General features: G+C 42.5%; 1 protein-coding gene across 5 annotated transcripts in view; it reads right to left on the minus strand.

Annotated features, from left to right (window-relative positions):
* Positions 1 to 26484, minus strand: part of megf11 (multiple EGF-like-domains 11) — a 302641-nt gene that overhangs the window by 49263 nt on the left and 226894 nt on the right. For all 5 annotated transcript variants that reach the window (XM_078427061.1, XM_078427063.1, XM_078427060.1 and 2 more), the window contains 5 exons: positions 17984 to 18196; positions 17196 to 17370; positions 10834 to 10954; positions 9481 to 9644; positions 7824 to 7926 (listed from right to left, as the gene is read on the minus strand). In XM_078427061.1, coding sequence (XP_078283187.1) covers positions 7824 to 7926; positions 9481 to 9644; positions 10834 to 10954; positions 17196 to 17370; positions 17984 to 18196 — 776 coding nt within the window. The remainder of the gene's footprint in view (positions 1 to 7823; positions 7927 to 9480; positions 9645 to 10833; positions 10955 to 17195; positions 17371 to 17983; positions 18197 to 26484) is intronic.

A 26484-nucleotide genomic window follows, 5' to 3' on the forward strand; every position in this document is an offset into this window, starting at 1 on the left:
CACAGCACAATATAGATCAATTGGATATTTGGGCAGGGAAATGGCAGATAGAGATTAATCAGGGCAAGAGAGGCGTTGTATTTTGGCAAGTCAAATGTACAAAGAAAGTACTGTATATGGTTATTGGCAGGAGCCTTCGGAGTATATTGATGTACACAGGGATTTTGGAGTTTAAACCCATTGCTCCCTCTAAATGGCAACACAAATGGATGGGGATGGGGTGGTAAAGAAGGCATTCAGCATGCTTGCCTTCATTGGTCATGGCATAGAGTATAAAAATTTGCAAGTCACATAATATAAAACATTTTGGTTAGGCCCCTTTTAGAGTATTGTGCACAGTTCTGAAGGATGTGGAGGCTTTGGAAAGGGTGCAGAAAAGGTTTACTAGAATAGTTGCCAGGTATAGAGGTGATAGAGTCATAGAAAGTCATAGGGTTATACAACGTGGAAACAGGCCCTTCACCCCAACTTGTCCATGCAGATCAATGCCCCGTCTACACTAGTCCCAACCACCGGCATTTGGCCCATAACCCTCTGAACCTATTCTATTCATGTACTCATTCAAATGTCTCTTGAACGTTAAGATAGTGCCTGCTTCAACTACCTCCACCGGCAGCTCATTCCATATATCCATCACCTTTTGTATAAAAACGGTCTCCCTCAGATTCCTATTAAATCTCCCCCCCCCCCCCCCCCCCCCCTTCACCTTAAACCCATGACCTCTGGTTCTTGATTTCCCTTCTCTGGGCAAGAGGCTGTGCATTTACCCGATCTATTCCCCTCATGATCTCGTACATCTTTATAAGATCACCCCTCAGCTTCTTGTGCTCCAAGGAGGACATATGTCCTAGCTTGCTCAACCTCTCCCTAAAGCTCAGACTCTCGAGTCTTGGCAACATCCTCGTAAATCCTCTCTGAACCCTTTCCAGCTTATTAGCTACGCAGAGAAGTTGGATAAAGTTGGACTCTGGAGCATGAGAGGTTTATAAAAATTGTAATATTAGAGGGCACAGGTTTAAGGTTAGAGGGAGAAAGTTTAAAGGAGACATGCAGGGCAAGTGTAAAAAAAAACACGAGTGTGCCTCGAATCCTCTGCTCGGGGAGGTGGTGGTAGCAGATATTATAACACCAGGCTTTTAGGTGAATACATGAACAAGCAGGAAGTAAGATATGGACTATGTGCAGGCAGACGATTAGATAGATTGGCATCATGGTTAGTGCCGACATGGTAGACCAAAGGGCCTGTTCCATGCTGTACTTTTCTATATGTCACAAAACCTAGTCACTTCAAGTTTCTGACCCATTCATTATAGCCATTTAAACTCCAATATTCGATGATGTTTAGCTTTTCCACAGACTTTAAAGTCAAGAGGAGATGGGGGCAAATGGCAAAAACACCTGCTTCCATGCTGTATGACACTACGACTCCCTATGACTTTACAGGGAATAGTTTTTCTCTAGGGACTATAGACTAGGGACTAACAGTTTCTTAATATTAGGTTGCATATGGCGAGGCATGATCCTAAAGCCTGGGTTTGACTTCTATATCTAACTTCTACTTGGAACCCTGTGACTCCAGTTGATTAAAAAATCTGGTAAGACACTCTGATTGAACACATCTGTGATGACAGAAGAATATCAGGAAACCAGCCAATGGCTTCTTCTGCTGCCTAAACAATGTGTCCCCTCCCTCTGGTATAAACAGATTTCTCCAAGTGTTAATAACAGTGGGAATATCATTGTACCCATTGGCAGCTCTTACGTTTAAACACTCTGGGGTGAAGTTCTACAAGCCTTGATGTCCTGGCAGACAAACAAAACCCAGAGGGAATTCACAGCACAACTCGAAGTAAATGTGCTAGTAGACTAGTGCACGTGCTGCCTGATACCAACAATCCAATAGCAATGGCTTGAACCACTGAGACCTCATTTATATTTCACCTTTCCATATATTATGTGCTCCTAGAGGTTTCTATGCTTCCACTATGTGGAGCCGTGTCTGTGCTTACATGAACAGCTCTGTGGCAATCAGAAATATATACAAATTTAACTCTCCAGGAAAAAAAAAATCAAAAAATATCCTATCCTTTATCCCTACTGAAAAATGTTCATGTCAAAGGTTCTCTGACTGGGAGGTTAATTGGAGTTTCATTCCAAGATTTCACCAATGCCTCTCCTTGATTACACTTATTACTACCACCCTGTAGGGAAGTACATAACATGTTTATTTCTAATGACAGCACAAAAGTGGGGTTTCAAGTATGAAAAGTCTTAATGTGAATTTGTACCATACCAATTTATGAAGCATTTTACATCATCCGGAGATGCGATTGTTTTCCAGATCGTATCTCCGGTCGCTCTGCGGCCTAACATCATGGAGCTGGAGGCCTTGCTCGGGAATGACTTTGAGCCCCACCGTGGGGATGTGAACTTACCATCAGAGCGTGCGATCCCTTGCCTGGGATCGACGTTCCCACCGCGCCCTGCGGACTTCAACATCGAGGAGCTCACAGTCTCAGGTAGAGACCAATATCTGGAGCTCCAAACGACGTAGAAGGTTTCAACCAGCCCCGACCCGGGTCCAATCGCTCGGCACGGGGGAGCTGAGATTCCCCCTGATGCAAGAGCTTGATCGCCCCGATGCGGAGGGCCCAAACGCCGCCGGCTATGGGAGTAAGATCATCCCATCAACGGAAGGCTCGAGGCACCCGACCGTGGGAGAACAAAGTAGGGAAGGAGATTGAACCTTTTTTTGCCTTCCATCACAGTGAGGAATGTGGAGGAGTCACTGTGGTGGATGTTTATGTTAAAATGTATTTAGTGCGTTCTGTTGCTTTTTATTGGTATGACTGTATGGCAAATGAAATTCCTCGTATGTTGCAAAACATACTTGGCTAATAAAGTATGATTCTGATCATCTCCATGTCTTGTTAAAAAAACAATTATGATATCAAAAAGTGCATTCTTATCATTCTGTATTGCAAGTTACTCAAACCACTGAAGCTCTCACAACAAATAAAAACTGCTAAATCATATTTTAACTTTTCACCCATAACTCAACAATTCACTCAAAACTCCTGTTTATGGTCCTGTACCCAGGAGAGCAAACGTTCAGCTAATGACAGCTTTCTTCATGACAATACACCGTCTGCCATTGGTCCTAATCCTGGCTTTTAATAGATTGTACATACATCACCAGTCAGGAAATAATGTTCAAGATTAACCTTTTCAAAGTGACATAAACCTTATATACCTCTACCACATTTCTTGTCTTTTCCAGGATTTAATGTTCAAGTTGCTAAAACTATTCCTCATCACTCATTTTTGTGACGGCTGAACTTGGTCTTGTGGGACTTCTGTATATCACTTCCAAGACATGAATGTTTCCCTTGCGCCTTGTTGACCAGAAATGATCATATTAGTCAAGGTGCAATGTGGCCAGAGCATTACACAGCTCCAGCACAATAGCCCAATAAAACATTGTTTGCTTTGTTCCTGTCGCTTGATGACTGGATAGTACTGTTGCCTCTAATCTCTTTCTTAGCTACTGTAGCGATGTTCACTGAATGCCCATTTTGCCTTTTATAGCTTAACACCCTGAACTTATTTAATACCCATGTCATCCGCTGTACTTCTGCTTATTTGAAAATATTGTTGGGAAATTATTGCATGGAATCTTCTTACCATGGCATTTTATTCATAAAAGGGATGTGAGTTTCATTAGCAAGGCCAACATTTATTGCCAATTGCTAATGTGAGAAGGTGGTGTTTCCCCACTGGTATATGTGGTGAAATCAGTTGGGAAGGGAATTCTAAGATGTTCAGGAATTATACGTAAATACATTCCTTTAGTGCAAGTATAAAATACAACAGGAATCTTGGCAAAAACATATACATCACTGATAACTGTAACAGCATTAAAAGTTAGCAAGTAGATGACAAAACTGGCATTTTGTCTAATTGAGTCCTTGGAACCCTCTGCCATTGATAACATTTCTATATTTAATATTATGCTTTTTTGAGGAATGTGGCGTTAAGTAGAGCAGATGGAGGAGATCATAATATAAATTTGTGAGGAGCAAGTTTCTTCGAGTTACATTAACAGAGCAAATGGTAAGGTGTTAGGTGATTTATTTTATTTCTGTACCATGAATCTGTAAATGCTGTTGATCGTGAATGCTATACTCAGAATAAGTGGCATTTTATCAGCAGCAGATACAATAAAATAATGCGCAATGCATTTACTTAAGGGCCCTGACATGTTTCAAGTCAAAAAGCAGACCATGCTCCTTGAACACTTGCCACCTTAATTTTAATGTTTTCGCCATTATAAAATAAGTAATAAGGTTTTCCATAATTTTAAAGGCTAGTGTTATTCTTTAATATTAAAATGTAATTTTCCCTACACATTTTGAGAGTATTTTCATTTTCACTTTTGGGGGGACATTAGACATTATTAATGTGGAAATAGTCTGGAGCCATGGCCTGCGTACTGGCAGCCTTCAGAATCTGGGGATAGAATTGCGATTTCTAGCTTAATTGCCTGTTATGCTGGACAGCATCTGCACTGTAATCAGGGATTCCCTCAGATATAATGCATCAGATTTCAAAATTCATCATAAAAGGCATTAGATGACATGTCTGCACCCTGATACTGTTAATGAATGGATTTGAAATAATTTATAGTTTGGATCAGGCCAAATTCTTTCTCCTTTCACAAGTAAGTGAATGGTCTCATCATCAAGGGGATCTGCAAGTAGATGCAGCTTTGGAAGTGATGAATAGCATTGTAGATTTAATTTTCTTATATATCATTTCAGTTGATTTTGGTCTCCTTAGATGAGAGAATTCATAACCAAGACGCGAGACAATTTTGCCTTTGTCACTCAGCATTTACTGCTCAAATTCCAAACAAGACAAGAGTTATTTTTAGTTCCAATAACTCTCAATTTCTTGAGTGTGTGTGAATCTGTGATGTCACTCATTTAGATCTCTAACCTACTTTCAGGCCTTCACCCCAACCCCTTATCACAACAGTCTGGAAATAATACAACCTCTAACAATCCCTCCTGGCAATAGGCAATTGTGATTAGGAATACAGTGGCATTGAAAATGGACCTTCTCGGTTATTAGTCCATATAGCAGCAAGTTAAACAGGAAGAGTGCTGCACAGCCTGTTACATTACCGATTCATGTGGCATCCATTGAGACTTCTAATTTAATTTTAATTGCTTACAAATTAGGGGGGTTTCTGCGACTTCTTTCCGTTAGAAACTGCATTGAAAAGTAGTTATTTCACAAACACTGGTTATAAGTTTCATCTCATGCATTAAAAAGGAAGCTATGATCACAGGGCAGCTGTGACTGTGTTCTGGACTAACCAAAGATAGACACAAACCATGCTATTTCAACCGTTCCTTGTAGTTCATGCCTTGCCAAATCCCTTTCAAATTCAGAAGGAGGTATATTTTAATTAAGGGATTTTTTAAAATGTGCTGCATCATTAAATCAAAATTAATCAACCCGTTTAAATTTATTGAGATAAGAGTATGAAGCCAATTTTAAACAGGGCATATATTACATTTAATTGTTATTAGAAAGAACATCAGTCAGAGCTTAAACATAAAAAAGAATTCCATATTCAGAGAGTCAGAGAAGGTCTAGTTCCAATTTTAGAAGTGCACAAGATACCGTCTCTCTGCAGAAAAATCTTGCCACGTATGCAAGTTTCTCTTTTAAAGTTGGTACAGCAAAAATCATAAATATTTCTATCTGCAGAGTGAAGCTTAAAATTATCTTTCAATTCTTAGATCTTTTCTCTTCTAACAATTTTACATGGTGCAACATTCTGTAAAGGACCCCTGAATTAGGTGGCAGTGGTGAAAATCAAGTCACTGCAGGAGTGTTATCAAACAAAAATAATTGATGGCAAGGTGTCAAAGATGCAGGTTTTGAGGATGGGGATGGAGGCAGAGTACTTGAGAGAAGATAGCCCAGAGCTTGCAGCTTGGCAGCTGAAAGTTATCGTCAATGATGCTGCAATTAAATTACAAGATGAGGGAGAGGATAGAAATAAAAAGCAGACATCTTGATGGGTTATTGAGTGAGGGAGATGACTGAGATAGAGTGGTGAGGCATGGAGGTTTTTGAAAAATAGAATGAGCATTTAAAAACTGGGGAGAGCTTATCTGGGAATCTATGCAAGCACAGAGAAGTCTGGTGAATGGGTCTTGCTGCATCAGGATAGAGACTGCACAGTTTTGGATGAGAAACGGAGAAAAGTAGCTAATTGGAAGCTGACATAATAAGTTGCAATAATCAGGACGAGAGGCAGATGAGCTTCTTGGCAGTGGGGCAGATGAGGCAGGGGCTGAGATGAGTGGTGTTACAGAGTTGTGAATAGATGGTCTTACTGAAAGCAGGGAAACGTAGTTTGAAGCTCAGCTCAAAGTCAAATGACACCAACTTGTGAAGAGCCTGAATCATAAAATCAATACAGGACAATAAGACCATGTCAGTTCCTGCTGAACAATTTATTCTGTTCCATTCTCCAAGGCTTTCCTATTGGCCTGTACATTTTTTTCCTCAGGTGTCCACCCACTTCCCTACCGATGATTGTTTCCTCGACCTTTATAGACAGTAAGTTCCAGGCCATTTTACTGCACACGCACGTTGTATCTTTCATGCTTCCCTATGTAAATGTAAGCTTCCAGGCTGAGCCATCTAGAACAATCTCTCTCTATCTAGACCATCACAATCTTAAACACCTAGTCAAATCTCTTCCCTACCGTCCTTGCTCAAAGGAAAAATGCAGCTTCTCCAGTCTATTCTTGAAACCATACTTGTGCATCTTGTTTAGGATCTTCACTATCTTTATAAAGTATAGGAACGATAATTTGGATGGAACACTCCAGTTGTGGCCAACCAATCTGTTGCAATAATTCAAGCTAATCTATTTTTGTATTTTTGCTATACCAATGAAGATCCAGCTTCCATATGTTTTATTAAAACACATGGATATGGGGAGTATGTATCCATTCATTAGAGAATCTAGAACGGGGGTCACTATTTAAAAATAAGGGACACCTATTTAACACGGAGATAAGCCATCTTTGCTTCCAGAGGGTGAGGGTTGGGATTGTTTTTCACATCATGAAACTCTCTTTCTCAAAGCATATGGAAGCAAACAATTTGAATAATTTTAAGGCAGCAGTAGAGATTTTAGATAAGCTTGGGAGTGGAAGGTAAGCAGTAATGCAGAGCTGAGTTTATAATCAGATCCACCATGATCTTAGTTAATGGTGAGGAGTCTCGAAGGCTGTAGCCTCCTTGTGCTCTAATTTGTATGTTCATGTGTAGCAGCTTTGTGTATATTGTTTTTCCCACGGGTACCTTTTATTATGTGTTGGAAGTTCAAAACTCAAGAGGGAGAATCCAAGATATATACTTCTTAACAGGACTAACAAACTTGTAATAAGATCTGGTTGAATAATACCAAACTTCTATTTTTCTTTCTAATCATAATAGAGACTATTGCTGTGGCAGAGTATGTTTTACTGATCTCTATGACCTTTTAGGAAGCTGCATCAGATGTCTTCAGATGTTTTTGACTGGTATTTTGAAGCAAAACATCAATGGAAATACCATTCCAAAGCAATGGGAATACCATTCCATACCATTCCTGGAATGGTATGTTAAAGAGCTAAATTAAACTTCTAAATTAAATTAGTAGGAATGTAAAATAATGTGAAAACCCCCCCATCAATATTAGAGTTGTACTCCAAAATGGTAACCAAAGAATATTCAACTTTGTTAATATTTACCTGTCCAGCCTGACACACAGTGACAGAATCCAGTGACCGGATCACAACCATTTGCATGACAGCAGTCACAATGTTCACTGCAGTCTAAACCGTAGGTTCCATCCTACAACAGAGAAGAGAGGGTTAAAAGTACAATCTCCAGCTCAGTGTGTCGGTATTTTCTGCAATAATTTTCACTGCTCAAGTCCTGGGGATAGGAGAGAGGGCTGAGTGGTTCAGACATGTGATCGAGGGACGAGTAAGGATTATCACTGTTGTGGGAGGTGATGAGAAACCAGAGATAGTCATAGAAGGCAAATATTTAATATAGAGCAGGCCTACATAAGGTAGGTTCCCAGCTCTGGATCCTGTAAGGCTGATACTCTTTAATTAGTGAACTATGTAAGTACTGTGAAAGCATGAGTACCTTGTGACATATATGGATGGATCAAATAAAAATCACAATATCCTGCCATTGGATGTAACTTTTCATATCTGGGCTCCCCCAGAAGAAAAACTGTAGATTTTGAACAACTTATGAAATCCCTGATTCTACTGTGTGATTGTTTAATTCCAATGGGGAAAGGAAAAAAAATCAATAGAGTGCATGGAAGTGTAATGTAATCCCATCAACTCTATCAATATTTTTATCGCTGCCTCAGGAGAGCAGTCAACATAATAAAGAACCATTTCCACCCTGGTCATTCCCTCCTCTTTCCTTGCCCGAGCAGTAGAAGATAAAAAAGCTTGACAGCACGTACCATCAGATTCAGGAAAAGCTTCTTCACTGTTATCAGACCACTGCACAGGCTTCCCTTCAGCTAGGGTGAAGTCCTGGTCTCCCAACCTACCTTAATGCAACCCTTAAAAATAATTGGCACTTTTTCTGTAACTGTGATGCTGTAACTATAATATTCAATCTGCTATTTTTCTTTTTGTATTACCCATTGTCCTTGTATATGGCTTAAGTGCACTCATGATTTGACAGAATAGCACACAAAGATTTTCACTCTATCTCAGAACTCATGACAATACTGACCAGGGTAGAAATGGTTCTTTATTATGTTGACTGCTCTCTTAGGGCAGCTTTAAATATTGATAGACTCCATGCTATCATTTCAAATGTGAATAATCACCCAGCTAACCCAAATATTTCAATTAGGAAGACATCTAGGATTAGAATTGAAACAGAGTAGCAGCCTTGTCAGATAATTTAATTGACATACTAACAGCCAATTGTGATAAGACATTTGTACACGTGGGAATTTGGGATGTTCTTTGTAGTTTGAGAGATACAGCATGGAAACATTACCCTTCGGCCCACCAAGATCACGTTGGCCATTGATCACCCATTCACACTAGTTCTGTTATTCCTCTTTCCCTACACATTTGGGGCAATTTACAGAGGTCAATTAACCTATAAACTCACACGTCTTTGGGATATGGGAGGAAACCGAAGCACCTGGAGGAACCCCACGTCTCAGGGAGAACGTTTAAATTCCCCACACAGACAGCACCCAAGGTCAGGATTGAACCCGGGTCTCTGGCGCTATGAGGTAGCAGTTCCGCCAGCTGTGCCATGGTGCTGCCCTATATCACAAGCATAGGCAGTGGAATGTGGATTTTCATTAGTGCTGCATATTCTCAAGGTAAACCAGAAATTTAAAACAAAACTTACTGGGCATGGCCTTTTGCAATGTTTGCCACGCCAACCTGAAGAACATGTGCACGAGCCATTTTCTGGATTACAACCTGCTCCATTGGCACAATGGCAGCTATTATTGCACTTAAGTCCCCATGTACCACTGGAACAAGGGACGGAGCAGTCTGCTCCCTGCCATCCTGAAAGACAAGCACCATCAATCAAGGCAAGAGAACTTCTGTCAGTTACAAACATTAAATTAAATCCCACTTTAACTTTTCAGCATAGGAGAAACACTTCCAAGATCCCAAGGCAAATGATTAATTCAAGTGTTTCATCTGAAATGTCTGAGTTTCTGCAAAGCTTTTCCCCTTTTGGGAATGGCATGAAGCAGAGGTAAATCTTCCCTAGGGAGAACAATCTCAGCTTTAATCAGGGCAATTCAGAAGTGGTTCGGTCCAGAACTGGGCCTGGAATCCAGATGAGTTGACTGCTGAACCCGGGTCTCTGGCGCTATGAGGTAGCAGTTCCGCCAGCTGTGCCATGGTGCTGCCCTATATCACAAGCATAGGTAGTGGAATGTGGATTTTCATTAGTGCTGCAACATCACAACCTGTTGTCGATGACTGATGGATACTCCAGTGGTGCTGCAAGATTGTTGTGCCAAGGGTTTGTCCCAGACCATGACTAACAGGAACTCTATAGCTCGACTGAAATGTCCATACATGCTCCAGTCTGGTTCTGCTTTCAGTAGATACCCAAAAGGTAAGTATACCCAAAAGGTTTCCAGTCCCTCAGTATTAAAATTCTTGTCCTGCTTTCCACGCCTGACCCCACTCTATCTTTGCAACCTGCCAAATTTAAACCAACTACTGCACTTTGGTGCATTCTGATTCCAAACCACAAGCTCCCCCATCCACAGACACCTACCCAAACGCTCCTTCAACCTACTCTTGTGGGCAAAGTTTTCAGCCATCTCAGTTAACGTGCCAGGGATTTGGAAATTTGTAACCAAATTTGGAATCATATTTCTGAACTTTATTGAACCTTTCTGCTAATTTATCCATAGGCTCTTTGAAATACCATAAAAAATCTCATTCTTGGAAAGCATATTAGGACATTATTGATATCACTGTTCCTAATATTATTAAAATTTCTGTGTGATTTCTCTTCTAAGCTTCTTAAGACTTCACCCTACATTAGTAGTCATGCCCACCCATAATAACTGTAGGGAGATGCATGCATTACTGGCAAAGAGCGCTTTATTCCTCTTATAAAAAGTGGTGGAATAGATACCCCAAGAGAAATTTCCTTTTCAATTACATTGCTCACCTCATTTCGTAAAGAAAGAGCATTTATGATAGAACAATGAAAGGCAGATGTCTGTACCTTCTTTACAAATACAGGCACCATCAATAGGAGAACAAGTAGCACCATGCTTGCAGTTACAAGTGGATGAACAGTTGGACCCAAATTTACCAGGAGGGCATGAAGAGGAGCAATCTTCCCCCTGGAGTGCAAAGCAAAAGGAAATGCATTTTGCCAGATAAAGATCAAGTGTGTTATTTGAAAGTACATCAAAGTTAGTCAAAGTAATCCGAGCTATCCCACAGCAGTTGTCATCTTTTGTTTAATTTTTACTAATGCACATTGCAATGTCTATAATGTAATCAGCCACACTCTGTATTTATCCGAAAACTCAGCTGTTTATTTACAAGGCAGTACACAAATACATATGTTAGGCTTAAGCTCTGCAAAACTGTTCCACTGTTTGAGAAGTATACACACCACATGACTCTGATCTCCAAAAGGAGCACAGTGTAAACATACAGATAGATATGGAGAAAAGCTTCTTTTTTTTTGTGCATAAGGATGCATTACTTTCTGCTCTCCATTCTTTAAAAACCAACAGTTTTTTATCATTCATTTATGCATTTTCTGACATTTATTGCCTATCGCAATAAGGTCCAGTCAGATAGATGGGCGAATGTTGGAGGAGGTACGCAGACAGCGTAGCTTCCTCTTGTAGGTGTCCTCTCTCAAGCAAGTTTACTGCTTCAGAAACAGTTGGGGCGAATGGTCTCTTGGGAAAAATTACAGCAGCAGACAGATCAGTGGCACCACAACAGGTTGTGATGAGGGGAGGGTAGATGCAAGGAGAGCTGTAGTGACTCTGTAGTTGGGGAGATGTAGTGGCCACAAACAAGACTACAGGATGATATGTTGCCTCCAAAATGCCAGGGTCTAAGATTTCTCCAAGCAGTTGCAGAACATTCTCAGGGGGAAGGGCGTGTAACCAGAAGTTGTTATACATATTGGTACAAACCAAAAAGGGATAGGTTTCTGCAAAGCGAATATAGGGAATTACGAAGGGTTAAAAGGCAGGACCTCTCAGACTCTCATCTCCAGATCACTCCCAATGTCACCTGCTAATGGGGGTAGAAATAGAAGGCTAGGGCAGATAACTACATGGTTCAGGTTAAATGTAATTGTTTATGATTTTTTGATAGTTTGATATTTTGTTTAAAAGTATGTTTTTGAACTTCAGAGACACTCACTATTGTTCAAATTCCTTAACAGCTGGCTCAGCCTGCACAGTGACTTAAATGGCAGCCAAAGTGCTTCTGTGGGATTTACAACTGGGAAAAATTGCGAGCCCAGAAATCAAATACTAGAAGAAAGCTTTAAGGCAGGGGCCCAATCTGGTTCGCGGGATGATTTGGGAAAAAAAAGTATATTCACGACCATTTATTGTGTATCTGTAGGGCAGCCGCTCTCCCTCGCCACTCTCTCTCCCTCGCCGCTCTCTCCCTCGCCGCTCTCCCTCCCTCGCCACTCTCTCTCCCTCGCCACGCTCTCTCCCTCGCCGCTCTCCCTCCCTCGCCGCTCTCTCTCCCTCGCCAAGCTCTCTCCCTCGCCACTCTCTCTCCCTCGCCTCTCTCTCCCTCGCCACGCTCTCTCCCTCGCCGCTCTCCCTCCCTCGCCGCTCTCTCTCCCTCCCTCGCTGCTCTCCCTCCCTCGCTGCTCTCCCTCCCTCGCCGCTCTCTCTCCCTCGCCGCTCTCTCTCCCTCGCCGCTCTCCCTCCCTCGCCGCTCTCCCTCCCTCGCCGCTCTCTCTCCCTCGCCGCTCTCTCCCTCGCCGCTCCCTCCCTCGCCGCTCTCTCTCCCTCGCCGCTCTCTCCCTCGCCACTCTCTCTCCCTCGCCGCTCTCCCTCCCTCGCCACTCTCTCTCCCTCGCCACTCTCTCTCCCTCGCCGCTCTCCCTCCCGCACCGCTCTCTCCCTCGCCGCTCTCTCCCTCGTCGCTCTCTCTCCCTCGCCGCTCTCTCTCCCTCCCTCGCCGCTCTCTCCCTCACCGCTCTCCCTCGCCGCTCTCCCTCCCTCGCCGCTCTCCCTCCCTCGCCGCTCTCTCTCCCTCGCCGCTCTCTCTCCCTCGCCGCTCTCTCTCCCTCGCCGCTCTCTCTCCCTCGCCGCTCTCTCTCCCTCGCCGCTCTCTCTCCCTCGCCGCTCTCTCTCCCTTGCCGTGTTCTCTTTCCCTCGCCGCTCTCTCTCCCTCGCCGCTCTCTCTCCCTCGCCGCTCTCTCTCCCTTGCCGTGTTCTATTTCCCTCGCCACTCTCTCTCCCTCGCCACTCTCTCTCCCTCGCCACTCTCCCTCCCTCGCCACTCTCTCTCCCTCGCCGCTCTCTCTCCCTCCCTCGCCGCTCTCTCTCCCTCCCTCGCCGCTCTCTCTCCCTTGCCGCTCTCTCTCCCTCCCTCGCCGCTCTCTCTCCCTCCCTCGCCGCTCTCTCCCTCACCGCTCTCCCTCGCCGCTCTCCCTCCCTCGCCGCTCTCCCTCCCTCGCCGCTCTCTCTCCCTCGCCGCTCTCTCTCCCTCGCCGCTCTCTCTCCCTCGCCGCTCTCTCTCCCTCGCCGCTCTCTCTCCCTCGCCGCTCTCTCCCTTGCCGTGTTCTATTTCCCTCGCCACTCTCTCTCCCTCGCCACTCTCCCTCCCTCGCCACTCTCTCTCCCTCGCCGCTCTCTCTCCCTCCCTCGCCGCTCTCTCTCCCTCGCCACTCTCTCTCCCTCGCCACTCTCCCTCCCTCGCCACTTTCTCTCCCTCGCCGCTCTCTCTCCCTCCCTCGCCGCTCTCTCTCCCTTGCCGCTCTCCCTCCCTCCCTCGCCGCTCTCTCTCCCTCCCTCGCCGCTCTCCCTCCCTCGCTGCTCTCTCTCCCTCGCCGTGTTCTCTCTCCCTTGCCGTGTTCTCTCTCCCTCGCCGCGCTCTCATCCACGCCACGCTCTCTTCCTCGCCACTCTCTCTCCCTCGCCGCTCTCTATCCCTCGCCACTCTCTACCCTGAGACAGGCCATGCGGTGACGTGGGCAGGAAGGGGCCGGCGCTGGGGAAGGTGGGGAGTCTCAGCGTTATTGTGGACACCGGGAAGTGCCTGGACTGCCGCCACAGAGGCCGCCACCATGTACCTGAGACCCAGGTGAGTGCGTGGATAAAGGCTGGTGGGAAGTCGCCGCACTGTGAATGGGGCCACAGCCAGCAATCCAAAATTTGAGCTGCTCTCCCGGGTGGGGGCTCTGGGTTTGGATTAAGGTTAGGTGGGATGTGAAGACATGCTGGTAATTATGCGGGAATAGGGTAGTGAAGGGAGAAGGTGGTGGTAAAGGAAGGGGAAGGGGAGGGGGAGCAGATGAGGGAAGGGAGGGTTTTTAGGGATGAGGAAGGGAAGAGGGGGTGTTGAGGGATGGGAGTGGGGGAGTAGGTGGTAAAGAAAGGAAGTAGGGATTGAGGGGGTGAGGAAGGGAGCAGATGAGAGAAGGAATGGTGTTTAGGGATGAGGGAAGGTAGGGGAGTTAGGGACGAGGTAAGGAAAGGGAGAGGATGAAGTAAGGGAGGGCAGTTGGGGAGTAGTTGGAAGAAAGGGAGATGAGAGAAGGGTAGGCTGAGGAAAGGGAGAGGACAGGTGAGGGAGAAGGTGAGGGTAGAGAAGGACATGAGAGGTGAGGGGGAGGATGTGAGTGGAAGGAAGAAAGGCATAAGGAGAAGGATGGGGAGCGGGGCTTTCAGGTGAGATGATGGACATCTTTCACCATGCCAGGTAGCTGCTGTTTGGCTGTTCACCACCCAGCCAGCCCATTGTGGGCAAAATATAAACACTGTAGGAAGACTATAAGACAGGGGAACATAATTAGGCCATTTAGCCCATCAAGTCTACTTTGCCTTTCAACCATGGCTGATCTATTTTCTCTCTCAACCACATTCTACTGTCTTCTTTCTCCCTGTAACCTAATCAAGACCTATCAATCTCTGCCTCAAAAATACCCAATGTCTTGGCCTCCATCGCTGTCTGTAGCAATGAATTTCACAGATTCACCACCCATTCCTCCTCATCTCCATTTTGGATGTATGACCTTTTATTCTGATGCTGTGACCTCTGGTCCTAGACTTATTTCCACATCCACTCAATCTAGGGCCTAGATACCAATCATAAAAGTAATGCTTGCCAGGCAATCTACTTCATAAGAAACAAAATTTGTAAAGTGAAACACTTTGTAGTTAAGCAGAGACTGAGACACATGGGGGCAGGTTGAAAAAATGAAGGCAACGAAAGCTGTGGGAGCACACGTGTGAGCGTTCGTGCATGTACACCTGATCCGGCCTGCATAAAGTCGCATTTTGCCCATTCCGGACCGTGACGTACAATGAGTTTGACACCCCTGCTTTAAGGTGAAAGGGGCAATGTTAAAGGAGATGTGCGGGGCTAGTTTCTTTTAAAACAGTGGGTGACTAATGCCTGGGGTGGGGGTGGTGGTTGAGGCAGATACAATAGTGGGATTTACGAGACTTTTGGATAGGCACATGGATATGCAAGGAATTGAGAGATATGTTGGTCTTCGCATAGTGTTCGGCACAGACATTGTGGTTCGAGGGGCCTGTTCTTGTGTTGTATTGTTCTATGTTCTATTCTTACACTCCCTGTCCCATCTGTCAACCAATTCCGAAGCATATTCACACCAATCCCATGTGCCTAACTTTGCAGAATTACCTCTTGTGTAGAACTTTTCGAAATTCCAAACGCACGTCTATTAGTTCTCCGTTATCAATTCTACAATTTACATCCTCAAGCAGACCTGTAGATATGTTAAGTTTGATTTCCTTGTAATAAACCCATGTTGACTTTGTCCTATACCGTTAATGCTTTCTAAGTATTCTGTTACTGCATCTTAACACATTCCAGCATTTTCCCCACGTTGGCATTAGGCCAACTGGTCTGCAGTTCATCATTTTCTCCCTTATCCCTTTTTGTTAATGGTGGGGTTACATTTGTCACCCTTCAATCAAAAGAAATTGCTGTGGAGTTGGAAGAATTTTGGAAAATGATCACCAATGCATCCACTATTTCCAGGGCCACACTTCCTTTATTACCCCGAGATGTAGATTATCAGGCCCTGGGGACTTGTCAGCCTGCAGACCCATGAAATTTCCAGACATAATTTTATAGTCATACTGGAGAAGAAAGGTCTTTGCTCAAATCGTAGCTGCCTGTCATATCTGGGATTATATTTGTGCACTCCTTTGTGAAGACAGAATCAAAGTATGTGTATAATTGCTCTACCATTTCTTAATTTCAAATTATAATTTTGGTTGTGGGAAACCTCTATAATATCATCTGGGCAAATGTCCATCCACACCATCATAATGACTTCCTCCTTCACTAACAACATCTCATCACGTTGTTCCCTATGGCTTGTCGTTCCTAATATCAAATACCTTAGTTATTCAGGGAACTGGGAATGAGAAATGACCATCCTGGGCTTAGTGCTAAGTTCACAGAGTGACAAGGCGTGGGATGCACCCTGATCTGGCCTCCATTGTACTCCTGACATCTGAGGGCAACAACAAACTGACGAGGAAAATCAGACTCATGAAGGCCTGTGCAATGCTGGTGAGAGAAATTTCAGGATAATCATCTTTCACTGTTGATTTTTCTTCTCTCAAGAGAGAGACCTGTTACATAATTTGAACATTTTCTGAGTTTATTTTTAGCAGTTGTGCTTTATTGTGTTTTATTTATACAATATTTTTTTTTAACAAAACAAAATATTTAAACAAAATATGTTTTTTATATTTTTCTGTCTTTCTGGGGGAAATAAACCTGTTTAACAGAATTCTGAGACAAGATACATAAAGAGCAATTCTGACTGAAACAGTATTTCATATCTTAAATTAATCTTATTGTTTGTAATTATTGAATGCCAGGCATGCTTACTTTAACTAAAATTAGGGACTTGGTCATGAAAAATGACATGTGCAATGATGCATGGCAGAATCTTTTCTGCTGCTCTGACTTCATTTTATCAGGTGTCATGATGTTTGTTATTCAATAGCAAGTTTTTCAAGTGAAGGACGTTGATGTTAACTATCATCTAATTAATGCCTATGCACTTTTCAATACTATCTTCATTAAAAAACTGTGTTATATATATAAAGAGTTTGATCTCCTAAGAAGAGGAAACAATGGAGGAGGAATATCTTATCCAAGCCACCTAGCAGCTAGAAGACACTGTGCTGGAGTGGCTCGGCAAGTTAGACAGCATCTTAGGAAAACATGGATAGATGACGTTGCGGGTCAGGACTCCTCTTCAGACAGTTCTCCAAAGATGCTGCCTGACCCGCAGAGCTACTGCAGCACAATGTGTATTCTGTAAACCAGCACCTGCAGTTCTCTTCATTATCATCCAATGCATATAAATAAAACATTCACCTTATATCCTGGAGCACAGACACATTTGCCAGTGACACCATCACAATTAGCTCCATTCTGACAGACACAGATTTGCTGGCAGCCCTCTCCATGAAAGCCAGGGGGACATATCTCATTGCAGTCCTGTCCAGTCCAGCCTGCTCTGCAGGAACACTCACCAGACAATGGATGGCAGCTGAAAAGAGTATCAAAGAGCCAACTACATAATCCTCAATTTAATTAATTGATCACATAAGAAGCAAAGTTGTTTTGTTCAATAAAACAATCAAAGAAAACATCAACAAAGACCTATAGCAATTCCTGTTAATTCAGGGTTAACGTTAATCACTGGAATGGGGTTTGTGGGGAAACTCAATAACTGAAGGGTTCTTATAAGGAATTATAATTGATTTGTTAACCTATTATTGCTGATATTTTGAATATTTTAATTGGAACTGCAATAACCAATGGAATATCAGGGAAAGAAGCTTCACTCTGTACTATTTCAATGTCTCATACCCCTGGCTGTTAGTACTGTATGGTGCAACTATGAAATTACACAAACATGTAGGAAATGATAGAAAATGGGACATTCTGTCCAATTTTAAAATGTTTATCTGTCTGAGTGGCTATTTCTCCAAAAACAGGCAGAACATGGAGAAAAGCGGATTTGGATTTTTGCATCAAAATCATTGTGCATGTGCAGACTGACTGGTTGAGATATCTTTTGACACCATGGAAAACAAATTAGTTAAAGAAATTTACCAGCATAAGAAATCAGTAAATTGTTCTTCTTAGGCTGTCATTACCTTTGGGTATGTTTGCCATTGCAAGGACACTGTTTATTGCACTTCAGTCCATACAGCCCACCTGGACACATTCTGTCTTGGCAACGATCACCAGTAAATCCTGGCTTGCAAAGACATGCTCCATTAACATGATAACATTCAGCTCCATTCTGGCACTCACACCTTTGGGCACACTGCAAGCCATAACTGCCGATAGGACACTCCTCCTGACACCTATATGAAGCAAAACATGTAGAGAGTTACAAGTCCTACAAGGATTAATTTTCCCTACAATAAATAAATACATGTTATTTCATATCAGTTTGCTTACAGTGCATCTAAAATTACTTTGTGAAATGCATGCTATGAAATCGCTCTACTAGGTGCTTTAACAGAAGAATTGATTTGTAGGTCAAGTAAAGAGCATTTATTTGTCAAATGCACTAAATATGAACCAGAACAATTAATTTCTTAATTGCTGCAGTTTTACAGGCACATAAGATGCAAAAATAACAACAAATAAAGATACAATAAATAAGCAGTTATTCTGGGTAAAGCAGTCCTTGATAGTGCAAAAAGCAAAGTACCTAGAGCAATCATAGTGGTGCAAAGCAGTTCAACGCTGAGGTAGGGTTGTAAATAAGGTTGTGCAGGGTATTTTAAGCACCTTATCCACAACCCTACAGCAATGTTGAATCACTTTGCATCACTATGGTTGCTATAGGTACTGCTTTACCCAGAATAACTGCTTATTTATTGTATCTTTGTTCTGGTTCATATCCAGAGGATTTGGCAAATAAATGCTCTTGACTCAACCTACAAATCAATTCTTCTGTTAAAGAAGATGGTTAAAGAAGATGGTTGATGGAACAAAGCTGCTCTTGAGCCTGGAGGTAACAGTTCTTAAACTCCTGTACCTTCTTCTTACGGTAGTAATGAGATGAGAGTATGGCCAGAATGGCATGGATCTTTGATGATATTAGCTGCTTCTCGAAGAAGCAATTCCGGTAGATCGCTTCAATAGTAGGGAGGTCAGTACCCATAATAGACAATGTTCATCACTATCTGCAGCCTCCTTTGTTCTTGAACATTTGAATGACCAAACCAGATCATGATACAATCAATCAGTATCCTATCCACTGCACCACTGTCGAAGTTCAATAGACTATTCGGTAACATGCCAAATCTCCTCAAACTTCTGAAGAAGTAGAGGCATTGGTGAGTGTGATTAGATCAAGAAGGACATATCTTCAGAGACATGACAGTCTCTCACGTTTTCCTTCCTGAATTCCCCAACTAGCTCTTTGGTTTTGCTAATGTTAAGAGCAAGATTTTAATTCTGGCACAACTCAACCAGATTGCCAATCTCTCTCCTGTACTCTGCCTCATCATTACTCTTTATTCGTCCAATGACAGTGGCATGGTCGGAAAATTTAAAGATAGCATTGGAGCTGTGTCTAGCTACACAGTCATGGGTATAGAGAGAGTAAAGTAGGGCACTAAGCACATGGCCCTGATGTGCCCCGGTGCTGCTGGGAAATAAGGTGGAGGTGTTGCCAATGCATCCTGTTTAAGGTCTGCCTATGAGGAAGTCGAGGATCCAGTTGCCTAGGGAGGAACAGAGGCCCAGTTTCCTTACGTTGATAATGAGTTTGGAAGGGATGATGGTGTTGAATGACAGTTGATGAACAATCGCCTGAAGAACATGTTCCTGTAGTCCAAGTCATTCAGCGAGGAATACAGAACTCGCTAGATCACATCCGTTGTTGACCTGGTGTGGTGGTAGGTAAATTGAAGTGGTTTTAGGTCATTACCGAGACAGGAATTGATTTGTGTCATTACCATCCTCTCAAAGAACTTCAGCCCATGGACGTGTGTGTCACTGGTCAATACTCATTGAGCGATATAACCTTGCTCTTCTTGGCCACTGGTATTATGGGTGCCCTTGTGAAGTTTGTGGGGACCTTGGACTGTATTAGTGAAAGGTTGAAAATGTCCGCAAAAACTCCAGCCAGTTGGCCCATGCATGTTTTGAGAATGTTGCTAGGTGCATCATCAGAGCCCGACACTTTCTGATGATTCTTCATTGTGAAAGATCTTCTGACATCAATCTCAAGAGACTGAAATCATGGGGTCATCAGGGGCTGTGGGGTTTGAAGATACGTTGCCCTCTCTTCAATCATGCACAGATAGTATTGAACTCATTTGAGAGTGATATGATACTTGGTTTAACCTTGTCAGAATTGATGGCATGCAAGTCCTGCCTTAGTTGCTGAGCATCCAACTTAGTCTGGAAATAGTGGGTACCAATATTAATAAATACTTTAACCTCATTAGACAGTGCAATTCCAAGAATAATCTTCTTCTCAAGTGGGCCCTCAGAATAAAGGATGATTTGTTTCCAATCAATTTCCAAGGATTATGAGAAGGCAGATGAGCATTGTAGGACCTTTTGATTCTGCTGTTGGTGCAGGAAGTACCTGGGAGGTTGTGCAGTTGGTTGGGAGGTGATGCATTCTTTCCACTTATACTAAACTAGGTGCTGATTTAAAATTTGATGGGATTATGAGTACAGTGAACGATGTACAGAGGTTTCAAGGGGATATAGACAAGTTTAATGAGTAAATGAAAACAGGGCAAATAGAATATAAAGTGAAAAAATGTGAGTTCATTCACAAAAGTAGTTGGTCAGTATTGGGCATGGGTAATGTTGCTGTTTAAAAGGCCTATGTGTTCCAAGGAACTTTGCTGAATGTGACCAAGCAATTAGGAGGGCAATTGTATCATTTAGTATGAAAAGGTTTGATTAGAGAAGTAAAGAAATCTTATAGTAATTATATAGAGCTTTGGTGAGACTGCACTTTGAACTATTACGAACAGTTTTGGTCTCCTTACCGAAGAAGGATATATTTGCCATAGAGGGAATGCAGCAAGAATTCACCAGATTGGCTCAAGGAAGGTAGGTTGGTTGGGGAATTCACTAGACTGAGGCTCAATTGTTGTGTATTTAGAAGGATGAGAGGAGATCCAATTGAAACTTACAAAATTCTTGAAGGTTATTAAATCTAGCGGGGCATTTCACCTGACTGACTGGGGCACGAAAGGGACTGAAGTAAAGAAAAATGTATTTACTCAGTTGTAATGGGCATGTTGGAAGGAAACATCATCAGCTGAAGATGTCAAGGATTAAGATTACCTTGTGTATTTTATCAGTAAAACTCTTCTGCCTGTTGAAGTTGAAGTCAGATATGGTTGTTCAGGCTGTAAACAAGCATGACTGCTTTGTGAAATATGGGGCAATAACCCCATTGAAACACCATCTTGCTTTATTCTTCATTGCAACCCAAGGTCTTAACAATAATACATTGAAAACCGTCTTAGGCCACCGCGAGTGTTTAGATCAATACCAGAAAGTGACTGATAGGCCTGGCCATGAAACCAACAGACGCAGAGAGGGAAAGGGGATTTCCATGTGTGTTGGATGCGAGGGCCTAATGAGTGCAGAAGCCACCAATCAATCACTTCTATGCATCTGGATTTGTAGACAGATGAAGGGTAATGCATTACTCATTGGTAAAACTGTACTGTCTTGCCCAAGTATGAACAATGCAAGGATGATTCTGGTATCACAAATGAGAGAGGATTCTAAAAACACAGCTGGGACTGACTGAAGGATTGACAGACCTGTGTGCAGGTTAAACAAAATTCTTGTGTAGACCTCAATCAGACTCTGTTGAGATTGATTATTAAAATCCACAAAACCGGGTGATGAACCTTTGGAGTTCCCTACCCCAGAGGGCTGTGGAGGCTCAGTCACTGGGTTCATTTAAAACAGAGACCAAAAGATTTCTGGACATTTAGGAAATAAAGGAATATAGAAATACTGTTGGAAAATACGGCACTTGGGTAGGAGATCAGCCATGATGTTATGAACAGTGGAGCAGATGCTCAACTCCTGTTTCTTATGTTCATGCTGAGCTTCTATGTGCTCCTGATACTTGGTTTTCAATCCCAACCCAAATGTTCCATTTTCTTCATGAACCTAAGATTTCCAGCTGTCAGTGGGGATGTTGTTGGTTTTTAAAAAGGCCTCAAGCATATCCTTGAATCTTTTCCCCTGTCCATCTGGTGATCTCTCTCCATGCCAGATGTTGAAAATAGAAAGTTTCTTTCAGGAGTCTGGTGTCAGGCAAGTGAATAACATGCTCTGTCCAACAGAGTTAATTGAGTGTAATCAGGACTTCAGTCCTGGGGATTATTGGCCTGAGAGAGAATGCTAATGTAGATTTGGTTATTCTTTCAGATTTATGTTTTTTTTGCATTGGTAGTATTTTGGTGGTTTCCTATCTTGCCCTCATTTTGTAACAGTTCCTGACAAGGCCCTGGAATACACTGACCACTGCGCATAACTCAGGGGCCATCTAGTATCCGAGGTAGACATTGATGAAGGAATTCATTATCACCTTTAGTGAACCAGCACAGCTTTTGGACACCTGTGGAAAAGAGTGCTTGACGAACAGGACCTAAAGCCCAGCATAAAACACACTGACTACTGAGTAGTTGTGACCCTGTCCTCTTAGCTTCTGTTATAGGCCACCAATAACTAGCACCTCAAGTCACTGGAGAAAAATCAAGAGTAATCACAGTTTAGCTGTGATTGTAAGATTCATATCTGAATTACTTTAACTTCTAATTGAGGGTCACAAATTTGATCAGGAACAACTTTCACAGAAGTTCTACAAAGCAATACATTTAATTTTTAAAGATAAACCAAAGGCTCCCCAAAGACAACTGAAACAGCAAATAGATTATTTCTGTTAACGTAAAAATGGATTTAAAGTCTTGATATGATTTATGCCAAACAAATATCACAGTTAATATTCTCATAACTATGATAAAGCTAGTTATCATAGAGATTAGATAGTTTACATTTTCTTGATGGCAGATGGTTGGGCAAAAGCCAGAAATGAAAAGACAAAAGGTGGAGACAAAAGGATTGAAGAGTTGCAAATTGTGAAGCTAGAGGAAGTAATATAAGTGTAAGGAAAGGGGAAAGGGAGAAATTGATGTAAGTCCAGTTGGGTGATAAGGAAGAGGGGGGGGGGGCACAATGAAGGGAGGTGTGTAGGGGAAGGGGGGGGGTTTATAGTTACCTAGAATTGGAGAATTCAGTGTTCAGACCAATGGCTACCCAAGCAGAATATGAGGTGCTGTTCCTCCAATTTTAGTGTGACCTCACACTGGCAATGGAGGAGGCCTTGAACAGAAAAGTCAGCATGGGAATGGGAAAAGGTGTTAAATGGTTAGCCACCAGGAGATCCAGAGTGCCTTGGCAGACCATGAGCAAGAGTTCGGCGAAACAGGTGCCGAGTCTACGCTTGGTATCCCGAATGTACAGGAAGCTACATTGGGAATACTGGACGCAGTAGACAAGGTGCATATGAACCTTTATCTCACCTAAAGGACTGTTTGGGGTCGTTGGATGGAGGTGCGGGAGGAAGTATGGGGATAGGAAGATACCTGAACTTGAGAACTTTGCCAACTACAAATATATAATCAGACCACTTTTATTAAAACAGCAGTAGATCTACTATTTTACTGGATATAAGTGCTAAAGCATACATTGGCATTAAAAATAATAAACACCAAAGAATAAAAGGTTCTTTAGCCCATCACATCTGCTCTTTTGGATTTCCTTCACACATTATCTATTAATCCTGTTTCTGTGTCACGTAGAACTACGCTGAATGCTGGTTCAAATTTGACTTCAGATGTTTCTGTGTGGAATTTGCACATGTTCACATGGGTTTCCCTTGGGTTCTCTCACATCCCCATGGCATTCTGGTAAATTATCTCTCAGTATAATTGAAAACTAGTCATAACTTCAGTCTTACCTCTCATTATTCCACTTTCTCCTGGAAAAAGTAGACATCATTTTTGAGCTTTTCCCCATGCTCACACCCCAGAGCTAGAACCATCTTGAAGTCTGTTCTCTTAAACCTTTTTAATGTGTTCACATCTTTCTCAGATTCAATTCAAAAGTACAAACAAATCCCCATGTTGGCCTTGTCAGTGAAGAGATACCCAGCCTATATTGTCACTCTGGCCAATGTCAGTAGTTCTCAGTTGCCTGAAAATACTTCATTTATCTCTTTACTGATTGCCTGTGACCGAAAGCTTACAAATATGATCAATGCTCAGTTGCAATCCTTTTCCCTTTAGCAGCTGGTGGAGAAAGAGGCTGGTTTAAGTCTTTTTAGTTAATTTTGGTTAAAGGATGCGAACTGTTCTTGAGATTTTCATATCACCCTGAAGGGAAGCTTTTGATTATTTTCCTCTGAGAAGCTGAGTTTGCTTGCCCTTAGTTTTTGATCTATCATATAATAGATTCCTTCTCGTTTACATGCATGCTCACTGTTGCTATGTACATCATATATCCACATTAAAATTCATCTGGTGTTTTTTAGTCTAGATTCATTCATGAATCAAGTAGCAAATCCCATTTTTATGTGTTAACATTTCTATGTCACCAGCAAATTTAGTGGTATCATTTTAAACAGTTATTCAACTTCATTTGCAAATATTTGACAGATTGGGAGAGTGAGCAAAGAAGTGGCAGATGGAATACAGTGTAGCAAAGTATGCAGTCATACACTTTGGTAGTAGGAATAAAGGCATAGATTATTTTCTAATTGAGGAGTGGATTCTGAAATCAAAGGGATGTGGGAACTCTGCTGCAGTATTCTCAAAATTTTAATTTGCAGGTTGAATTGGTGGTGTGGAAGCCAAATGCAATGTTCGCATTTCTTTCGAGAGGAATAGAATATAAAGCACGGATGTAATGCTATGGCTTAAAAGGGCACTGATCAAACCACATTTGGAGTATTGTGAGCAGTTCTGGGCCCCATATCTGAGGAGGGACGTGCTGGCGTTGCAGAGGGTCCAGAGGAGGTTTACGAGAATGATCCCAGGGATGATCGGGTCAACATATGATGAGCATTTGATGGCTCTTGGCCTGTATTCGATGGAGTTTAGAAGGATGAGGGGGGGATCTCTTTGAAACTTACTGAATACTGAAATGCCTGCATAATGTGGATGTGGAGAGAATGTTTCCATTAGTGGGAGAGTCTAGGACCAAAGGCACAGTCTCAGAATAAAAGGAAGTATCTTTAGAAAGGAGAGGAGAAATTTCTTTAGCCAGAGGGTGGTGAATCTGTGGAATTCATTGTCACACACAGCTGTAGAGGCCAAATCTTTGGGTATTTTTATAGCGGAAATCAATAGGTTCTTGATTAGTAAGGGTGTCAAAGGTTACGGGGAGAAGGCAGGAGAATGGGGTTGAGTGGGAAAGATAGATCGCCCATGATTGAATGGCAGAGTAGACCCAATGTGCTGAATGGCCTAATTCTGAGGAAAAATATAATTGGGAGTGCAAATAGGTTGGGTTTAATGGGAGTGATATGGGGTGTCAGGAACATGATAGAGCTTGGGTTTGGTGCAGATGATGTGAGGTGTCAGGAACACAATTGGGCTCGGTAGAGGGGTGGGGGCCAAAAAAGAGACTCAATAACCATTGGTTAGACTCTTTAAACAATGAACTGTATATTTAATCCTTCTTTTTGTGCCAATTCACAGGATTTGCACAAGTAGCATGAAATGTGTCCAGCACACTATTCAGGGTTGCTGCAACCTCCAAGCACATTTGTATTATAAGTGCAGAAGACCTGGAACTAACTCTGCAGCCCTCACACAAAGAACTAAATCTGATTTGGGGTAAAATTCAAGAGTCCGTTCACAAAAATGTTGCACCTCATGATCAAATTTCTAAGCCTGGGTGTTTTCATAAGTTCATAAGTTATAGGAGCAGAATTAGGCCATTCAGCCCATCAAGTCTACTCCACCATTCAATCATGGCTGATCTATCTTTCCCTCTCAACCCCATTCTCTTGCATTCTCGCCATAACCCCTGACACACTAGTCAAGAATTTGTCAATGTCCGCCTTAAAAATATCCATTGACTTGGCCTCCACGGCCGTCCATTGGAATGAATTCCACAGTTTCATCACTCTCAGACTAAAGGAATTCCACCTCATCTCCTTTCTAAAGGTATGTTCTTTTATTTTGAGACTATGGCCCCCACACTACCTGCCTCTCCACCTATCTTTGTATCATCTGCATACTTGGCCACAAAGCCTTCAATTCCCACATCCAAATCAATGATATACAGTACATTCAGAAAGTATTCAGACCCCTTCACTTTTTCCACATTTTGTTACATTACAGCCTTATTTTAAAATGGATTAAAAAAAATTTTATCATCAATCTACACACAATACCCTATAATAAAAAAGTGAAAACAGGTGTTTAGAAAATTTTGCAAAGCAATTAAAAAGATATAACTGAAATATCAAATTTACATAAGTATTCAGACCCTTTACTAAGTACTTTGTTGAGGCAGCGATAACAGCCACAAGTCTTCTTGGGTAAGACGTTACAAGCTTGGCACACCTGTATTTGGGTAA

Source organism: Rhinoraja longicauda, chromosome 33 (genome assembly GCF_053455715.1).
Source record: "Rhinoraja longicauda isolate Sanriku21f chromosome 33, sRhiLon1.1, whole genome shotgun sequence".
NCBI classification, from domain to species: domain Eukaryota; kingdom Metazoa; phylum Chordata; class Chondrichthyes; order Rajiformes; family Arhynchobatidae; genus Rhinoraja; species Rhinoraja longicauda.